This window comes from Nothoprocta perdicaria, unplaced genomic scaffold (genome assembly GCF_003342845.1).
Source record: "Nothoprocta perdicaria isolate Ctin4 unplaced genomic scaffold, notPer1 scaffold_280, whole genome shotgun sequence".
NCBI classification, from domain to species: Eukaryota; Metazoa; Chordata; class Aves; order Tinamiformes; family Tinamidae; genus Nothoprocta; species Nothoprocta perdicaria.
Window position 1 is genome coordinate 121,589 of NW_020455511.1, and position 20,346 is coordinate 141,934.

Genomic DNA, 20,346 nt, shown 5'->3' on the forward strand with positions numbered 1-20,346 from the left:
ACAGTAATTTCGTGTAACAATGTACAAATGAGACAGTTTCACTGTTGCATTTTATTTTTTTTTTCCAAAGGGGGTTGTTTATGTAAGTTACTATCACTGAATCATCATTTCCTAACCCTGAAAAGGTGGAGGGAAGAAAACACCATGGAGGGACTGTTTGGCACAAATTTATTTCAAAACATAATATTTATGTAGGCGATGTGGTCACAACAATAATTTTGGCTTTGTCATGACCTCACTGAATGACCTATGAAGCATCAATATCCTCCTCTGCCTGTCTGTCTCTTTCAACACCTTCATCTACAAAAAGGTAATAATGATAGGTCCTTACTTTAGAGAAGCGCTGCAAATATGATTTAATAAAATGTTTGTTCAGGTCTCAGAAGATACCAGGCAATGACATTAAAAATTATAGGCTAATTTCTCTTATGCTTGAGTGAAGTGCCTTGTATAGCATGCTGTGTGCTGCTGCAATAAGTTTTGCATCAGTATCTATATAAGAGCACTGTAAAATAAAAGAATCACTTACCGCCTAGCTCCATCCATCTAAACTACGGCTTGTTAGTTATGCTAACCATAGCATGGATTATTAAGAAATCTAACAGTACGTCAAGTGCAAAAAAAAAAAAAAAAAGAAAAAAAGAAGCTTAAGACTATTCTCCAAAATGAAAGACTGTAGCTAATGAAATTGCTCTTTCCTAGAGCTTCAGATCAGCAAAGACTGAGCTGGGGCCTAAGTCTTGCCCATGAAGACAACAGTTAAGAGTGTGATTAACGCGCTCCAGTGCCAAAAGGACAATGTGTAAATGCTGTCATGGAAAAGGAATGTAAATAGACATCATTCGTTAACTTCCATTATTATCTGGCATACTACTTGGATTCACATGATGAGCCAAACCTAGCAAAGCTCAGTCTGACAGTGGTGATTGAGCCGATCAGTGATCTGCTCCTCATCATTATGCGACTATTTTAGAGCAAGTATCAAAAAGCAGCTACAAAACACCCCTCTTCTGCCCCAAGCCCTCATGAGATACAGTTGATATGGACTTATCCCCAGTTTTGGGAGATTCTATATACATATTTTTTGCATGCTGGCCAGAAAGTGTGTATGCCGTCTCGTGGCGATCCCCAGTTTCATGGACGTCAAATGTCCCATCGTTTTTGGCCTGTAGCCTGAAGCTCTTCGTTGACTGAAGCAGACAGTCCTTAGGTGCTCTGCGAAGTCTGGGCCTCACATTTTCTAAAACTTTGGCTACGAAAAGAGTCCCTGCAATGAAAGGGATCCCTAAATAAAGTTTGCAAAGTAAAATAAAATAAAATAAAATAAAATAAAATAAAATAAAATAAAATAAAATAAAATAATAAAATAAAATAAAATAAAATAAAATAAAATAAAATANAATAAAATAAAATAAAATAAAATAAAATAAAATAAAATAAAATAAAATAAAATAAAATAAAATAAATAAAATAAAATAAAATAAAATAAAATAAAATAAAATAAAATAAAATAAAATAAAATCCTCAAAATAAACCACAAGAAATACCTGCCTTCAGGAAAGGAGCAGCTGACAGGTCACTGATTTGAAAACGGTATGTGCTACGTTAGCATATTCCGTCTTCCACTCCTACCCCACACTAGGCACAGTGGCTTGGTGAATAAGCACATGTTTAAGTAAAAACCACAGCCTTCTGTATCAGTCAGAGAACTAAAACAAATTCTGTTATCTGGAAGTGAAAGGGTTGCTCTTACGTCAGTGCCATGCATTCAAAATAAACACTACATGTTCTGTTTCCATTCTGAAGGAATGGCACGATGCTTACCACCTCTTTCTACTGGGGCAAAGGAAGGCTCTTACATAGGTGTATTGAAATGACACCAATACCCAACCTCATGATGGAGCACCTCGAGAAATGCAGTTAATACTGTGTTCAGCTCCAGTGGAAGTCAACAGGTGTTTCACCAAATATTTTATATATATATATATATATATATATGTATTTTAATAAATCTGTATAGCAAAATCTGCTGGTAAAGCTGTCTTTTTCTTTGTGGATATACAACAGATAGCTCTGCCCTAAGTGTACCTTGTACTGTGGACTTTCACCACAGGCTTGTACAGCTCTGGGATCTTCCTCTCGATCATGGGTCTAAGGCTCTCCTTCAGCTTCCCATAGTTCTTCCTGAGTTCTTGCTGATATTCCCGCTGGTCAGCAGCAATAAGGCGCTTGTTTTTCTCCACTGCTTCACCACACCTAGTCCAAAGGAAAAAAAAAAAAAGACATATATCACCTAATTCTGTTGAACTTGTTAACTTCCCATTAGATAACCTGAATGGCTCCTCTGGGCTAGGCATTCCTCTGATAACTTATCAGGTGCAGAATGATAATAAATAGTAGGAAATCTCTTTTACAGGTACATTAGCCAAGGTGACGCTTGTGAAATATTAGAAATGTGTGAAGAAGCTCATAAAAAAGAAACAATAACAGCAGAATACTGAACTACCTTCTTATTGACTGTAAATAGATGCAGCTAAAAAGCTTTCAGCACCAACTGACTGTATCCTTTGCTGTAGGTTCACATTTATTTAACCCAGACTTCAATTTGGACTAAGGAGTCTTAGTCTTGGACTAAAGAGTCAAAGTCTCTTGCTATGGCAATATTCCTGTTAAGATTTACAAGCATATCTCAAAGCAAAGACTGTATTCCCATAACAATGTGTCTGGTTGACAGAAATGGGCAAATACTTTATTACGGGACTACTGTATAAAAAATGTTATTTAATAAAATCAAGACAGTCTGAAATGCTTTATTTCAAGTTTCAAGGATAAAAGAGGGAACAGCTTAATTTCTGTGTAATTTGTTTGCAGGGCTAACATTCGGTTTGTTGGCTTTGCTCCCACTTGGGATGCAGACCCTACACAGAAGCATCTGACCATGAAACAGATAACAAGTCTGGACTGCATGTCTGTGGCTTCAGAGTCCAGGATTCGTGGATCCAGGATAGCTTGCATAATTAATTACACAGTCGTATTATTGTTGTATCATCACAGACATTATTGATGCAACTCAGCAACCCAATTTGGTTTTACTGACCTCATTATAAACTCTTTGAAGCACAACCTCAGCTTGTTGTGATGTCGATAAAGTTTGGGGTCCGCTGGAATTTCAGCCAGGAACACTTGAGCCACCTCTAGTGGTCCCTTACAGAAGTAACAGTAAAATGTCAGAAAAACATCTCTCCTGCTTATATTAAACACAGAACACATGTTTAGTTAAGGTGCTTATTATTTCATAAGTACATTTTTTTTTAAAGGCAAACTAAAAATATAGTCACCATAACAGGATGTTTTTTACTCATTTTTTTTCCTCTATTTTCCCTTTGATAAACAAAATTTTTTTTTTCACATCATATTTTGTCCTCTACATCCTATGCTTCTCATCCAGCTATCAGAGAGAAGAGAAAGGATAACTTCTACTCAGCAGAGAAAAAGAGCTGGGATGGCTCTGCTGCCAGATCTGGTTATATGAGAGAAACACAGCACCTGAATGTGGAGATACAACACCCAGCAAAAGTTAGATAAGCCCATAACAGCAAGACAACTCCTTCTAAAATTTAAAACAGCACGTTACTTCAGTCCGGAGAACTGGAGAAACAGAGTATAGGGTGTTTCAGGAAGAAACTAAGCTCTGTGAGAATGTGAGGATGCCAAGCTTTTCCTCTCACTTTTGTTTTCATTCTGGGTTTAGATGAGTTATTTTATTGTCTGGTTTTGTTATCAGGCGTATATGTGTTACTCTATCTCTCTCTCTTTTTTTTTTTCAGTTACATATTTATTGGCACAAATGCCTGTCCCAACAGAAGACAGTTCTCCAAGGGGTGGACAGGAACATGGGATATGCTATATCCTATATGTATGGATACTATATGAGCTGTATCCTATATATGTGGCAAAAGAGTCAAGCTGTAACAATTTATATTATTTCTTATGCTATTACCCTGAACCCACATCTGAGCTGAGCTCAGTACTGGGTATTGAGTAGTTCTTGCATCAGCTGTAGTAGCTGATTAAGCTACTAGTAGCATCATAGAAACAGAGTATCTCAGCACTTCAGCATTTCTGCTTTCAGTCAGGCCTTGGACAGCGTGAGAAAGGCAAGAAACAAGGAGGATAAACGATCCATACTCCCCGTATGTCATAATATGGGTCATAGTATTTATGACATATACGTCATAAAAGGAAGTCATATCCAGTGGATAAATACTGAGAGATGAAGTTTTAAACGCACCGTGCAACTAAGTGTGTTGGATTAGACAATTTTTTTTCCAGTGTGAGAGATGAGCAGTGAAAAGAAAACACAGTGAGGTAACTGTACAGAAACTGACATGTGGCTGGTCTGGATTCCTTACCTGATTTACAGTGGCTCCAACCGACCCCTGCAAAACCATCTGGAGCATTTTGACATCCGGTGGCTCTTGGTTGGTGGCTGCAGTTAGCTCTTGTGTTTTCTTCTGCATATCTTCAATAGCGACTTCAATCGGGGTTAAGATAAACTAATCAAAACAGAGGAAGAGATGCCTCATTATCTGAATCACGTGCACAGTCAAGCTGTCCTAAAGCTGGCAATGCCACCATCACCGTCCCATGCCACAAGCTGGGCTTGTGAAAATCAGGGAGAACATTCCATCAGGAAGTCGTTCTGGTGGAGGTTGAGTCTGCTCCAAACCTGGATCAGAATCTCATTTTGCCTGTATTCATTATTATAAGTTACTGACTTCTCGTCTGAAATGGTTTTGCTGTTGTAAAGCTGAAGTCTGCTGTTGTAAAGCTTTCGTGTCTCTTCATCGGCTCTGACGTGATTTAGGCCCTTCACTTTTCTTTATCAGCCATAAATACATCACCATGCATTTCCTGCAGAGCACTACAATTGGGAGATTAAAAGAAGGATATATATTCTCCATCCTCTTCTCTCCACAGAAAATACGCATCTTCTACTTGTCTACCCATCCTGTGCCATTTCTATTTATGGACACAACACGTCTGAGAAATTCAGCCTGCTCTTTTCTGCCAAGTATTAAATTTGAAAACCTTCCCATGCAGAGACAGCCCCTGATAACTGAGATCTGTCCTCAGAACCCAATTACCTCTTCTTTCTGGATGACATTGATTCTAGTTTTGATGTAGGGGAAGGCGTGCATGGTGGTTAGGATGGTGTTCCTCTTGTACTGCTCGCTCAGCTCTCCCCGAGGACGCCCATCCGTGGTGAAAGGTGTAGTGTACATGAACCGGTTGAGGTTGAAATTCTTCTCAAAATAGGTTATCCTGTCTTTCATCTCATATTCATCAAAATAGGGCTCCACAAAAGTAATTTGTATGTATGCCTGAGAAGAGAGGGAAGAGTCATTACAGTATTTTACAGTCAACAAGTCTAAAAGGAATGGTATATATGAAATATCCCATGGCTAAGCAAACAGACACAAATCCTGCTGGGCTCCATCTTCTTTTCAGAGCAGACAAAAGTTAACTCTGGAGAAACAGAGTCCCAGGGTACAGCCTAAGCCTAAGACCAGTGCCCCAGAAGGGACCAGAGATCAGAACTTTTATTTTCCATATTCTGTGACTAGTTATCAAACTAAATCTTTCACATGACTTGTGTGGGCATACAAATGCAGCTGAATTTTTCCCTTAGTGTTCAAGTACAACAAAGATTTTCCTCTCTTCCTTCCTCTTTTGCCATGAAGCCCTCAATTCTGCCAGCTTTCCATACCTTGTTGGGATCCAGCTTGCGCTTATCTACAGGAGCAGAGTCTTTTATCACTTCCACAGCATCCTCTCCAAAACACTGTCCATAAAACCCCTGGAAAGGTCACAGAACTGTCATAGAGTGTTTTCATTACTCCTTAATACAGTGCTAATAAACTTTGTAATAACCTCTAGGAGAAAGAAGTGACTATGGCAGTTTAAGCGATCTATAGACTAAGGATGCTTCCTCATGAACCACAGCTTCCAAAGGCAAGATATGGTCCTGAAAACGCTCAAGGTGAATTGTTAAGTAAAAAGCAGAGCTACAACTAAACATATAAGATGGGCATACCTCAGATGCAAGAAAAATGCCCCCCTCAAAAAAAAAAAAAAAAAAAAAACCCAAATAAAAGGCCTGCTCTAATCAAGTCATTAAACATTTACAGTCTTCCCCATAAGACACATGTCTTCAAGATACCAAAAAGGGACCACTCTTTTCATTCTGCCGTAGAAAGTTCTTCAATAAAAGTGTGCGTATATATATATATATATATATTTATATGTTATATTTATAAATGATAACCCATGTTTGTAAGTCAGTTCATGACTGATTTTATACAGTAAGAGTACTACGAGCACTGTGTGGCTCTTTGGAAAGTGTAACACAACATACGAGATTATATTAATACATTATTTTTCTTCTTTACCTCTAATCTGTGAGAAATCTCGGGAAGTTTGGTAATTGCAGGCTCCTTGTAAACAAATTCTTGTTCATCCAAGTCTCCAAATTTGGATCCATAGAAACCAACACGGAAGTAAGTTCCAAACATTCGCTTTTGACCCTAATTGATCAAAAGAACGGAACTTACTGTATTATGGAGGAGGAGAAATAAAGAAGCAGTATGGGGGCTGAGAAGGCTAAGAAGGCTGAGAAGGATTTATCTTTCTTCCAATTTTTATATTAAAAACATGAGTTAACTGATAACACTTTTTAAGTAGATGTAGCCAATCATACATGTTCTTAGTTTAAATTTGACATCTTCATTTGTTTTCCTTTTTGTAACTCAAATAATATTCATTTTTTTTTTAAATTTGTAAGGAGGACATAGCCTTCTCCTGGTAGTAAATGTTTAACTAATTCATTAGCTTTCTTTACAATGTAGACTATCCTTCACAGGTACGCCAAAAGAAGCCGAAGCTTAGATTAGAATAAGGAAATGAATCTTTTGTATGCACAGTTTTATAATCACCAGTCAGGAACAAACGGTGCAATGTGCCTTGCTAGCAGGGCCTTTCCTTGTACCTTATTGATAATGCTGTCAAAAGCCTTCTGGAGCTTGCTGTGCGTCAAGGTAAGCTTCCTGAAGTCTCGGTGTGCTTCCAGGATGGGGATGACGATTTTGTAAACCTCATTCACAGTTTCATACAAACCTCCCTTGCAGAAGAAGAAGAAAAAGAGAACTATAAATTAGTATTCATACACTACAAAAAGAAACTGGGTCTCTATTAATGGTGTGATTGAAAAAGGGATTTACAAGACCTTTTTTTTTTTTTTCAAAACAGCTTTCTACAAACAGTAAGTGGGTAGTTCTGAGCAGCAAATCACAAACTGGACCTGTTTTGGATCCCAAGTATGTTGGGTTGTCAACACCAAATTCATTTGTCAATAATTTAATTCTGTCATGCACATGGTTTCTAAACGGAGGCGAGAAGGGAGAAAACTCAGGTGACAGGAATGGAATGTCTTTGCTCAACATGAATGACAAAAGCCATTATCGAGACCTGCATCTGGACAACAGGAACCCAAATGATTTCTTAGTAGTGCAATGAGCTGTTTAGAGCACTAGCATCATGACTTCCCACACAGTAAGCGTGGGTTATGAGGCCAAAGGCTGTAGTTGGAAAGCCCAGGAGTAACTCTACCAAACACAAACACAAACACAAACCAAACAAAAACAACCAAATCAAACCAAACCAACTGAAATCGAGGAGGCTTAGCTCATGCTTGGAATCCCCAATTCCCTGTACAGGTTAGCAGCTTGAGAGGTCTGCAGTCCTCTCTGCAGAAGAGCGGCTGAACTATATTGTTCATTTGGTTGTGGCAGGACTGGGGCACTTGCAAGATGCATTTTGGTTCAATGGGGAGCTCTGCTGAGTTATTAGCCTTCCTTTTCCCATGTGCATGGAAACGAGCTGTGGACCTGAGCCAGGCTGCTCCTGGCACAGCTCCCTGGTATCTGCTTTTGTCCCTCACTCACCGTGCTGAAGAGCTCTGCTGCTTGCTCCAGTAGCCCTACCAGGCCGCTCTCTGAGAAGTACCTCCCAGAGCAAACACCATCTTCATCTGGGGACAAAACATCATCCGAAACAGCAGACTCCTCCAGCACATTGGACGAAATGTTCTGAAACAAATCAAAGCAGACAAATGAGAAACACAGACCATCAGGCTACAGTAAAGACCCAGGCAGACGCAGTTGCAGTATATTTACACGACAGGAAGAAGAACAAAATCCTGGAAGTGCAGCCAGAGGATACGCAACTAAATTCCATCTAGAAGCTAACACAATGTTGTAAATCTTCACAGATGGCAGACCAGTTCTGTTATAAAAATCTTAAACTTTCTTTCTTGCTTTGCTTTCAAATGACAGATTCTTGGAGGTCACGAGCTGACTTCCCTCTGCAGTGATATCCATGAAGCTGCAACTCACGGAATTTCCCACGCTGGAGTGCCCAGCAGCAACCAGGTTCTTTTAGTTTCTGAGACAGGAAACTGCAAGCTGCACCTGAGACCTTCTGGTAGTTATTTATGTATTTGTTTATTTATTTTCAGAAGAATGCTGAAATTGTTTACTTTACTTGTGCAAGTAAGGGAGCACATTCTACTTTAAACTGCAATAACTGAATGTTGCTTCTTGTCTCAGACTCCACACCCTGATCCTGCAGACACTATTTAATTTCTCATTAAAGTCACCAATGTTATTGTTTGTTTAAATAAAAATATACCAGGTAGTCACTCTTTGAGATTCTTGGTCATTAAATAACATACTTACAATTCTTTAGGATCTATATGGATGAATGACCAGGGTAAGTCATGGTAGGGTCAACATCAGAAATTTCAGAATACATAGAAATAATGCATGTGTACATTCAATATGGAACTAGCATCTGTAACTTGCAACAGAAAAGCAGCAGTGCTAAGCTTTGATTTGCTAGTAATTTAAAGGGGTAAAATTAGGGTAGTTCTGTCTCACTTTAGCTTTAGAAAGTGACAATGGCAATCTGTCTGAGTGAAGGATAAATGCCTGCTGGCAAGCTATTGAACTCTTTATAAAGATATCTTTATAAAGTGGCACAGACATCAAGGGCTGTTGTTACTGACCAGATATTGCATAAAGAATTGGCACTGGACATCACTAGCACCACAGGACTTTCCTCCATGGATTCTACAGAAATATTTATTTCTCGGTGGGTGAAATTTACTCTAGACAGGCTGCTATTAAAGTCTAGTCTGTCCATCATGTTAGCCCTACTGAAACGGTCAGTGAGGGCCAGTGGAAGAGCCCACGAAGGACAGCTAACTGCGAGTTAAGAATATGTCTGAACTGCTGCCAGAGGGGAAAGCAGAGTGAAAGTAGAGTATATTTTAGTTTATCCATGCCACTTTAGTCTTCTGGTACACTTCTGGGGCAACTCATGCAAAAGATGTTATAGCTCAATTTTATTTATTTATTTATTTATTTATTTATTTATTTATTTATTTATTTATTTATTTAATTTTATTTTATTTAATTTTAACAGAAGCCATTAAGAATGTACAGAATGACATGCAGCCTTTGATGGCTGCTTTTGTTGCTGTTGCTGTGGCACCAGGTAAAGAGTCCAGAGTAGTAATTTACTACTTATGAAAAGAGGCCAAGAAAATTGCAGAAACCAATTTATCTGCCCTTTGGCTTTAGACCTGTAATAACTTTCAACTCAGGAATATATTTCTATGCTTAACAGTCCACAGAATATTCTAGTAGGAAAGTAGCTCCGTGATGTATTTCTGGGGCTTGCATGATCTTTTGCAAACCGTGCATATCTACTTTTTACCTTTATGTATCTTCCATATATAAGAATTTTGTAAGTGTCTTATACAGTAAAAGCTGATGAGCAATACACAAGTTACTGTGTGTATCATCTGCAATTGTTACGGAACTTACCTTCCTAGTTTTCCTTAAGGAAAATAAACATAGCAACTAGTATAAACTCAAGAGACTTGAGTCCCTTTTACCATGTCAGAAATGGCTACGCTAAATGGCAATTTAGATTCTGGAAGCAGCGCAGCTGAATTAGCCTAGTGCTGGGCCTAGACCAATAAGCCCTATGCCTCAATATACAGGCATGCACCAAATCCTTGCGTGCAATAACATAAAGAAGTTTTTAAATTCAGTCTATATGTGACTCGTACCCAGTTTGAGTCCTCCGTATCAATTGTAAAAGGCATTAGTGTAAACATGAGTTGAGCTCAAAGAGATTTTCACTGAAAGTCTTTCCTATCTCCAGGGATAGTTTTATGATTGCACAGTGGGAAACATGTTCAGTTTTGTCTAGCATAAGGAATAGTTATCACTCTTCTGCCAAAGATTTTTCTGGATGCTTGCAGAGTCACTGCAGGAGATGGAGGTCAAATGACTTAACCCCTTGCTGCCTCACTTCTCCCATCTGTAAAAAGTAGTTTATACTTCTCCTCATTCAACATAACACTTATTGCACGTATTAACATATTTGCCTCAATTCAGCGACTGACTCTGTTTCACCAACATTAGATCATGTCTGAGCTCAGGAAGTTCCTTCATATTAAAACGAAAAACTGGGCACAGATTCAGTGAGTGAGATTTGGAATTCAAAATAAAACATCAAAGCTTAAGTAGTTTTACGCTCTCTTCGAACAAAATCTTCAGAAAAAATATCACAGGTGCTACAAAATGCAAAACTTTTTAAAGAATGGAAGAACAGATTATCATTGCTTTTGAGCAAACTGAAGTTCACAATTATGATGTCAGATGTAGAGTTTTGTAAATGGGCTTTGATCATTAATTCATTTCAGTGTCTCTCCTGTGGAGTTACCATTTGTTTCCCAAACATGCATTTACACAAGCATTTTCATGAAAAAGATGGCTTGCCTAACAGGCTTAATTACTAAGCCTAAGTCTTTACTTGCTTCATGTTTTAACTTTGGTTCTCAAAAATAACTGAAAATGTATCCATTCACAGAAATCTGCAAAATCTGAGAGAAATGAAAGGTGGAATTGCTTTAAGTTTGAGTGTGTCAGTCTACGTGCAAGCTGGGAGCAGCATGACATACAGCAAGTGAGGACGTCCACCTACACCTAGTGATATTAAGTAAGCAGTGAGAGAAAAAGGAGAATATAGAAGCTGGGACTATATGTCAGAATTTAGAAAGCACACAAAACTGGTAAAGGATGAAAAATAGAAGGGATGAAAAATAGCAGAAGTAAAAATCCATGGCTAGAAGTTTAGCCAGTATGAGGTTTATGGGTAGTGCAAGAGCAAAGGAATTCTAGTAATAACACTAGTCTATCAGCTGATGGCTATGCTGGAAATGTCAATGCTAACGATCAGCATGTTAATCCCAATGCAAAATACCAAACAGTTCAATAATACTCACATTTACTCTTTAGGGGAGAAACAAGAGATGATGTGGTTATACCAAAGAATGGCTAACATAGCAGCTACTAATGTTAGACACCTAAAAATCATCTGAACTATAAAAAAATGTCCATTTTCTGTTTGAATGAGCTAAGCAAAAGGCCATTCAGACAGCTAGTACTGACTTCCCATAAGTTTTGGAAAATTGCATAGGTTCAGAGGAGGAAATGTGCTTTGTGGAGCTTGTTTTTAAAAAAGTAAACAAGATAAGCAGGTAGTGGCAGCTTTACCAATCCGACATCCTAGGCAAACAGTGGAAAAACTGATGCCTGATTTTATTAATGAAAAAAAAAAGATATTGCGGTTAAGCTGAATCAACACCAGAACATAGAAATCTGATACTTTCAATAAGATTACAGTCTGAGAAAAGTGACAGTGACCAAACAAAAGATGTCTATACAATGTCTGAGTTAGTACTGCACATTTCTATTAATTAATAACAATGATTCAAAACCATAGCAGCAAATATTATACGAAGGATAAATGTTTCCACAAGTCTTAGAAGGTAATTACAAATGAGGAATCATCAATATATGGGTATATTTTCAGGAACTAAGTGTTTTCTAATTTTTATTGATGTATCAGAATAAACTGATAAAATCATTAATTTTGCATGTGAAATCACTTCAGGGAAGGATCGGATATGAAAAAATATCTACATTTCAAAATGTTGCTCTGAATTGAAGCAAAAAATGAAGTTTTTATTTGAAGGACGTAGAAAAGTATCCTGAAAACAAACCAAACCACCTGAGTAATTAGCTCTGCATGGAAAAAGACTTAGAGGGATCCTTGGAGATACAAACTGAGAGAAACCTGTGTTTGGGAGCTTACGGTCATTTTAATTTGGAGTGCTGCCTATAACTGTGTTTGAGTAGTTCATCATTCAGAAAGAAGCTGGCTAGTAACCAGAGGAGAGCCAAAGCACTGGAGAACATGAAACATGAACACGAAAAGCATTGAGCAGTTAGCTTATCAGAAAGAATGTTGAAAATTACACCTCTCAGGCTTGATAAGTGAAAACTCTAGGAAAAAAAAATACGTGATAATAGAAGGTTTCTATTTAGCAAACAAGATTACAGTACCAAAGAATGGGAGTTGACCCAGGAGATAGGCAGGCAGCAACACATCAGCCATCAGCTTAATAAATCACTGCAACAGCTAAGACCGGTGATGGATTCTTCGTCACTGTAGGTTCAACCCAGCCCCATGCCTAGAGGTGTCCGTACCTGGAAGGTGACGCTGCCCACGGGGAGGTAGCTGCGGTCCTCCAGCATGCCGAGGTACTCGGCCACGAGCGCCGCGGCGTGCACCAGGCACATGGCTGCCTCCGTGTAGCTCTTCCTCTTGGTGTGCTTCTCTGCCATGTTCTGCAGCCACGTCAGACGCAGGTCGGGCGACGTCTGGTAGCCCTTGGCGATCCTAGCAGGGTGCCACACAGCAGGGACACCAAGGATTGACTCTTTAGAATAGCTCTTTAATTAAAATCAGTCACAATTTAGTTTTAAATTATTATTACATATTTTTTTAAGACCTTAATTGTTCTCCACCTAGGTTGGACGGGATGGAGATACCTCTGTCTCTAACACACAGCTAAAGAAATGGACTGGCAGGTATAGCCAGGACACAGAGGGCTATGAAGGGAATAAAACTGATATGTTTATGGAATCCTGAATGCCATGCTTATTGAGATCCATGCCCTATACACCTCCCAATGCCTCCACAAGAAACCTTTCTTTGCCCTACAACCTGGCCCCACAGAGGGAGATTTGCCATGCTAAAGCAGGAATGCACTCTAATAAAACAGCCAGATGCATTCTCCATAGCTTGCCCCCAAAATGCACAGTTCTGAGGCCAACTTCACTGTAGGACTCCCTCAGAAGCAATTCTAAATAGATTTACCTGTACATGAGATCCATGAGCATCTCTGGATCTTCCTGAAATTCCCTCATTTTCACCGTATCTGACAGGATGCTGTTGAGATTACACAGCAGCTCCTCGACCTGGAGTTATAGAAACATCAATGCACAGTTCTTAGATACTTATTTTTCCCCTGTGAGAAATGTACTGGCATCTGCACCAGCTAACATGTTATTTTTTCTTGGTCCCTCTTGCCCAGAGAAGTATCATAACGCCGGATTGTTACTAGATGTGTTTTCCCAAATCTGTTTAATGTAGCAAACAGTGGTGGCTGACACAGCAAATCACATTCATAATAGGCTGGAATTACCTGATTTGTTTATTTTTGAAAGGCGGGAAAAACACACAGGAAAAAAAAAGTACTAATGGAGTTCACCTTTTATCTGGTATCAAAGCAAAAGATCTTGTAAGTCTTCACTACAAGCTATATTTCAACAAAGCAACTAACAGTTATTTGGAATATTTCATAATTATTGGTGCTGCTGCCGCCTTGTAAGTTGTAGAAGTTCCTACGATGCTGCTTGTCTGCAAATACAAAGAATAAAACCCCAGCTTGGAAAAGTCATCCAGGGCAAAGTTCCTACTGGGTTCTGGGCAATGTTGTGCATAAAACTAAGACTTGGGTCTCATTAAACATGATTCCAGTGGAGTTTCTTAAAATATTTTGCTATGTGCTCCACTTCTTGCTCACTTATTGCTACATAAGAGATAAGCTTAGGCAGCAACACCTGCTTCCTTACTTTCCCTGCTCTGGAAGGGACTAGCTCCAACATTCCTATATGAAGACTACTATAAAAAGTGATGGACGGGACAAAAAGATCCAACCTGAACAGGAAATGGAGTTGACTGCATATCCACATCTTCCTCTGCATAGGCCAGGATGGTTCTCAGGGATCGTCGAAGGAATTCCTCATTAAATTCAGGTGATTTGCCAACCAAAGAGGCTAGTGACATGGTCACCTGCATCTTCACTCTTGCAAAATTCTTTAAAAAAAAATGTAAAGTTAAAAGAGAGAAAGATGACTGCAGTGCACCATGCATATTTGCTCACATGTTTACTCAACAAACTCAGATTCCTCCTGCGACACTGAGTGGGTTAAACTCACTGCTCAGGTGAGTGATCTCTGGTGCACCAGTCACTCCAGGTCTACCTGGTTATGGCAGAAGTGTCCAGTTCTGCCACGTCCATGCTTCATGGCAAGAATATGTCTTTGAACACGTGCACTTGAGTGAGAGGGGCAGTCAGGATATCCCTCTCCTTTCATCCTCTGCACAGACCAGCAGGTCTGTACGTAGGAGGAAGCAGGACCGGGAGAACATCCTGGAAACAAGTCGGCAAAGTATACGGCCCTTGGGACCTCAAGGCAAATTCTCTCCTGCAAATCCAACACTTGGACATACTCAAGGTTTTTAAAGTGGTAACCTAGGGAAAAATGCTATGCAAGAAGAGATAATCTCTAAAATGTACATGAGTAACATGCTGGCACATGGTGGATCTGCATGCATAATATACATATCTAGCTCCGTATGTGTGAGCAGAATTATGGTCTAATTTAAAGGTCTTTCAGACCAAACACCAAACGAAAAAAATAGTAGTAATACCAACTTCCAGCAGTTCTATTGAAGCCTCAGTTGTGTCAGGATAGAATTGCTCGGTATGACACACAAAATTTAAATAATTTTGATGCGGAACTGAAAAAAGCAGGAGACAAATGAACTTTGGCTTGTGCATGGTGAAGTCCTTGCTCTCAGAGCTCTGCCATTGTTTCATTTAAAGATGCACTTATAGATGAGTCAGAAAATAGTCACGTTTTCCTAAACAAAACCCTCAACAACAGTGCTATTACAATTACTCTGCCCCTACACTTCTGGCACTCCTTCACATTCAAATGTGCAATACAGCACAACACTTGACATACTGCTTTATCTGCTGATATTCTCTCTCTCTTTTTTTTTTAATCATACTTCCAATTTCAGCTTCAAATCTTCATAACAAAAGGTGGCACGGGGCATACTGGTATTAGCAGTATCTTACACTGGTGGAGCTGAAGCTGTATCTCATAAGCAGATAGAGCGTGGCACAGGCTTGAGTCCGTGTAATATCTATGCTGCTGCTGCAGTGATGAAGGACTCTCTGGCACAGGTCAGCACACTGCTCCACCTCCTCCTCAAACAGGAAATCTCCAAACTACGAGAAACAGAGCAGATACCATTCATTATTGTCATTTCTGGACACTATAATAACCATGAGCTTAGCGGACAAAATCCCCCGGTCCAGACAAAGGTTAAAATTTACATTCTTTTGATTTGTACTTGTGATTTTTGTGTCCTTTTAGACTTCATTTTGAAGCTTTTCCACTGTAGTATGATTTTTTAAAAAAGACCAAAAGAGAAAACTCTCTCTCAAAAATAAAGCTGCAGAGATCCAGGAATTTTCAAAAACATCAAAAACTGCAAAATTCTTACAATTATGAAAAGAGCTGCTGGCCCCAGAGCATAGGAAGGTTGATGAAACATGCCACTATTAAGCACAGGGAGCAATTACTATTTTTTTCCAAAATAATGTCCTACCATCCACTTTCTCCCCAGTATGCTCTTCCTTTCCCAGAGTACCACCAAACTCCCACAGTCCAGCTTTCATGGCAGGCCCTCTTTTTAAGTGTTTCCACAATATTCGCAGCAGGCAGTTAACCCAGAGGACAGAATACCTGCCTGGAGAAGCTATCGCTGTAAACACCACAGACGCACTGACACCATATGTGCACACATAGGGCTGATAAAGGTATGTGAGCAGAAGAACACAGGATATTACATTTGTAGACCCATTTCTCAGCCTTTCCCACTCCATTATCTCACTGTTGTATGTCTAGTCTTTACAACTTGCCATGGAGTTCTATCGTTTTTATTTGTTGGCCAAACAACACTTATTTACCTATGGTGTAATAGAAGTAATTTCGATGATTGCTTCATAAAATACAGAACTGACTCAGCTTAACTAGAATGCCTATTTCAATAAGGATAATGGTTGCTTCCCAAAATGCACAATTTAATCGTGAGTTAGCTTTCACAGACAAGGCACAATGAGAACATAATTATCAATTTTACAACTACTCAGTATCTATCCTGTAATTAGGTTTTGTCAGCCAATCCAAATTAAACTACACACAGTCCATTAACTGGACAGCAGTATGCTGTTAGCTATTTGCATTTTAGAATAATTTAGGGGAAAAACATTTATGGATTTTTCCATCTGCCATATAAGTGGAAATACTTTTTTTTTTGTGGAGAGAATGACTCTTTAACAGATTTCAGAGTGTCCTGATGAAGCAACTAACCCTATATGATACATATTCTAAAAACGTTTGGTCAAATTCATGTGCTTTTGAAAATTATTTTCCATGAATGAAAGTGAGATTACGATGAAGTTTTAGTTCTTTAACAACAAAAAAATTGTTAATATCTTAAAATCTTATTAGAATGTTAGGATCTGTCTTGGAATTAGAAATCGAAAACAACCTCCTGGTCTTAATTAGTCTTAGTTTCCATTTTTCTTCCATCTAACTGATCAGAAACTTTCAGGGCTTTCAGATTCAATTACTCTATTTTTTGTTGTTGACAGAAGAGCCCTATGATAACTGCAGAAGTCCCTGGACAATCATGAACATCCCTACAGACAGGCATCTGCATATGTTAATTACACTTAATGAATGACATATCACAGCTGTGAAGTGGATGGAGACACCTCCAGTTTGAGGCTAGCAACCTCATGGGAAGCACAAAAGCAAAAGTCTGCCAAGAGCTTACCTTGGCAATGAGAGCTCTGAGGGTACCAAAGCAGTGTGTCAGGTACGTTGTGCTCTGATCACAGCCAAGAGAGTTTACCAGGACCTTCAGAACTCCTCCCAGAAGATTGTCCCTGCACTCTGCTGCAAAGCTTGCCTGCACGTGGAAGAGAAAACCAAACACAACGGCATGAGGCAACTCATGAACTGGCAAAGCAGGAACCAGAGTTCTCCTGTCCTCTCTGCAAGGGTCTCACAACGTCAATCAATATAAGGTTGGATATCACAGCTTTTTTCCATTGTGAACATTTGCTACAGAGAAAATTCAAATCAATTCTGTAGACATCAGGAAGACAGAAAACAGCAATTGTTTCTCGATATCAAAAGACCCTCCAATGAATTTTTAAGTCAGCCAACTTTCATCAGTGACTCTGGAAGCTCAGTCCATCTTCTGGTCACTACTGCAAGTGCCTTGGATAAGGAAAGGATTCTATGGCAGATAAGCATCTGCCTTCCCCATTCTCTCATAATCTGATTTCTTGGACATACAGGTTGGGTAGGTAGGCTGGTATGCTATGCTCCAACACACAGCCTGGGTAGCAGACAGACTAAGAACAATGAGGGAGGTGGCAAAAATGTGCCCACTTATATGAAAATCTGTTAGCTACATGCTTTTCTAGTAGCAGGTTTTCAAAATCAAGGTTTTCCCTCATATATGAATAGGAATCTCCAGTAGAAATATTCCCACACATGTGGAATCTCTTTCCTAAACCAGATGGTCAAGTTTCAGCCTGGTCAAATATTCTACTTCTACTGCCACTATTAGACCAGCAAAGTTTTGCTGCACGTTAAGGTACAGGTTCTTTCTTTTTCTCTCTTCAAGATTATACCAATTTATGAGAGATCTTTAATTAAAACAATTTATTCTGCCTAGGGAACCAAAAAAGAAATGACTCTTTTCTTCCACCAGCTTCTGGACTGGTAGAAAGCCAAATCTGCAGTTTCTCACCTGGATGATATTCTCTTGCATATCAAGAATAATCAGATTAGCTTCAGTCGCCAAGTTTCCACTGATCAGAGCTTCTTGATCTAGCTCAGCTTTTGTCCTGGAAATAAAAACTCTCTAGTTAAAATACACAGTGAGTACCACAAGAGCTAGATGACCTATTAAACAAAGGCAACCAAGGCACAATACAAATGATAGCAATCTGAATAATGCCAAAGGAGCAAGTAACGAAAACAGGCTTCAAGGTCCAGCAAGGAGAGCTGTTATCTTAGGTCACAAGTTCCCAAGGGGAGGCTCAACAGCTAGACCTTTGAGTAGGTCAAACTGATACTGTTGCTCCCATTACAGTCATCTATAAAACAGTTCCTTCATCCTTGATGTCAGTTCAAAAATTAATACATTGGCTGGAGCAGGACACCAAAACCCCAAATAGAATTAGGAAGCAACTTTTTTAACACTTCAATAGAAAAATAGAATAAACGAGCAGTCTTTGGCGAAGGGGAAATTGTTTCAATGACTTAGCAGCAGTACTGGGTAAAAAATGCTGGTTCTTGAAACTGTTGACAGACAAGACAAGAGATTCAAAAGCCTTAGGGTCAGTGAAGCAGTGTCCCAGGAGAGGACTGGAGCAAACAACAGAACCCTTTGAACAACCTCCAGCCACCACTCAGCCTTTCATGCTCACCGTGCTGATTCTCTCCAACACCTTTCTTAGATGAAAACCATGACACCAATCTCAATTCAAGGTTGTACTCACTCAACCAAAATTTACATATCAAGTGTTTTTACCTAACTCCTGCCAAGAGACACTATAGAGTACTGTTTGATGACTGGTTTACTCTGGCTCATTTCACTTAAACTGGCTGGGGGAAGCAAGTGGCTTTCAAGGCAAAATAAGGAAGTTCACACAGGATCTGCATGTCTTTCAGTCAGGTAGAGAGGACACAGCTATGTCCTTTTAAAAGTCCCTATAAACGTGAAAATATTAATCTCTGTGTTCAAAAGACGACATAGCTCCCTAGCAGAATATTAGAAACAGAATAAGTCAGTGCTCAGAGTTCAGTTTAAAACATGGTGAAGCATGTCCTCAGTGCCTAAGATTTCTACTGGCAAGAAGTCATCCACTGGTCCCTTTAGACAAAGAAAATTCTAACATATGGAAAAATGACATATTTCCTTTAGGGAAAAAGAACAAATTCCATGCACACAGAAACTTAGCATATTTCAACAATAAGAAAATGCTATTAGTAGCACAAATCATTTCTGAAAATGTAACTTTCTGTAATTATGGACACTGGCTTGTCTATTATACAGTGCTGATATGCTGATAAGGTGAATTACGATGATAACATTATTTATGATCTGCACCTGAAAAATGCTCAGCATGGAGTCATTTTCTCTGTTCTTGCAAATAACTCTTCTCCAGTTTAACACTGTTAAATTAAGTAGTGTTAAATTCCTTGGATAAACCCAGTTCTACTGATTTAGTGAGGCAAAACTTAGGTCACTATATTGTACAAAGCGCAACACCAAAATAAATGTCCTATCTCAGACCTCAGCAGAGAATTTGATATGACACATATCAAGGACTACTGTTTCCCATTCTGATAATCAAAAGGAAAAGTGTGTAGATAACTATTTTAACATCTCATTCAAGTATTCATGAGCTCTTTATTGCACCTCAGTAATGGGCAGATCCCTCTGCCACCACTTCACTCAGGTGAAGTTTTATTCACTTCACCTTGAACAGAACAGGAAAAGGACTGAAAATGAGGCTTTCATAATAAAACTACCTTGGAAGAAAGAAAAAAAAATTATAAAAACCACAAACAGTGTTAGGCGATTTATGTTTATTAACTGACTTACTTATCTTGCCTCTCATTTGCCTGTCGCCAGTGAGTCTGCTCTTTTCTCCATCGCAGGTTTTCATTTAGCCCCGCTGATCTGTCATTCCCTGGAAGTGCAACATATGTCAGTAAGATTAAAGCAAAGAGGGACAACTGAAGCCTGACAGCTCGTCCTCAGAGGGAGCTGCATTTCTGCAGCAGCCTGTACTGAGCAGAGCTCAAACCATTCGGCACCACGGCCTCAGGGTGCTCATCAGAGGACAGGGCCCCATCACTATTTCATCTAGGACTTAAAACATTACCCTGGTTATAGATGTCTTCAAAGACAAAAAAAAAA

The 20,346-nt window shown here is 39.1% G+C and overlaps 1 protein-coding gene across 1 annotated transcript in view; it reads right to left on the reverse strand.

The window, feature by feature from the left end:
- Nucleotides 1-638: 638 nt before the first annotated feature.
- The window catches only part of DOCK8 (dedicator of cytokinesis 8), a 78,071-nt gene continuing 58,363 nt past the window's right edge, over nucleotides 639-20,346 (reverse strand). The window contains exons 33-48 of the mRNA XM_026041264.1: nucleotides 20,029-20,116; nucleotides 18,166-18,262; nucleotides 17,179-17,313; nucleotides 15,410-15,562; nucleotides 14,200-14,358; nucleotides 13,357-13,457; nucleotides 12,684-12,876; nucleotides 8,004-8,147; nucleotides 7,049-7,180; nucleotides 6,453-6,587; nucleotides 5,771-5,860; nucleotides 5,148-5,384; nucleotides 4,413-4,556; nucleotides 3,098-3,204; nucleotides 2,089-2,256; nucleotides 639-1,267 (exon numbers count right to left, since the gene is read on the reverse strand). Of these exons, the coding sequence (XP_025897049.1) occupies nucleotides 1,207-1,267; nucleotides 2,089-2,256; nucleotides 3,098-3,204; nucleotides 4,413-4,556; nucleotides 5,148-5,384; nucleotides 5,771-5,860; nucleotides 6,453-6,587; nucleotides 7,049-7,180; nucleotides 8,004-8,147; nucleotides 12,684-12,876; nucleotides 13,357-13,457; nucleotides 14,200-14,358; nucleotides 15,410-15,562; nucleotides 17,179-17,313; nucleotides 18,166-18,262; nucleotides 20,029-20,116 (2,144 nt within the window). The 3' untranslated portion in view covers nucleotides 639-1,206. The remainder of the gene's footprint in view (nucleotides 1,268-2,088; nucleotides 2,257-3,097; nucleotides 3,205-4,412; nucleotides 4,557-5,147; nucleotides 5,385-5,770; nucleotides 5,861-6,452; nucleotides 6,588-7,048; nucleotides 7,181-8,003; nucleotides 8,148-12,683; nucleotides 12,877-13,356; nucleotides 13,458-14,199; nucleotides 14,359-15,409; nucleotides 15,563-17,178; nucleotides 17,314-18,165; nucleotides 18,263-20,028; nucleotides 20,117-20,346) is intronic.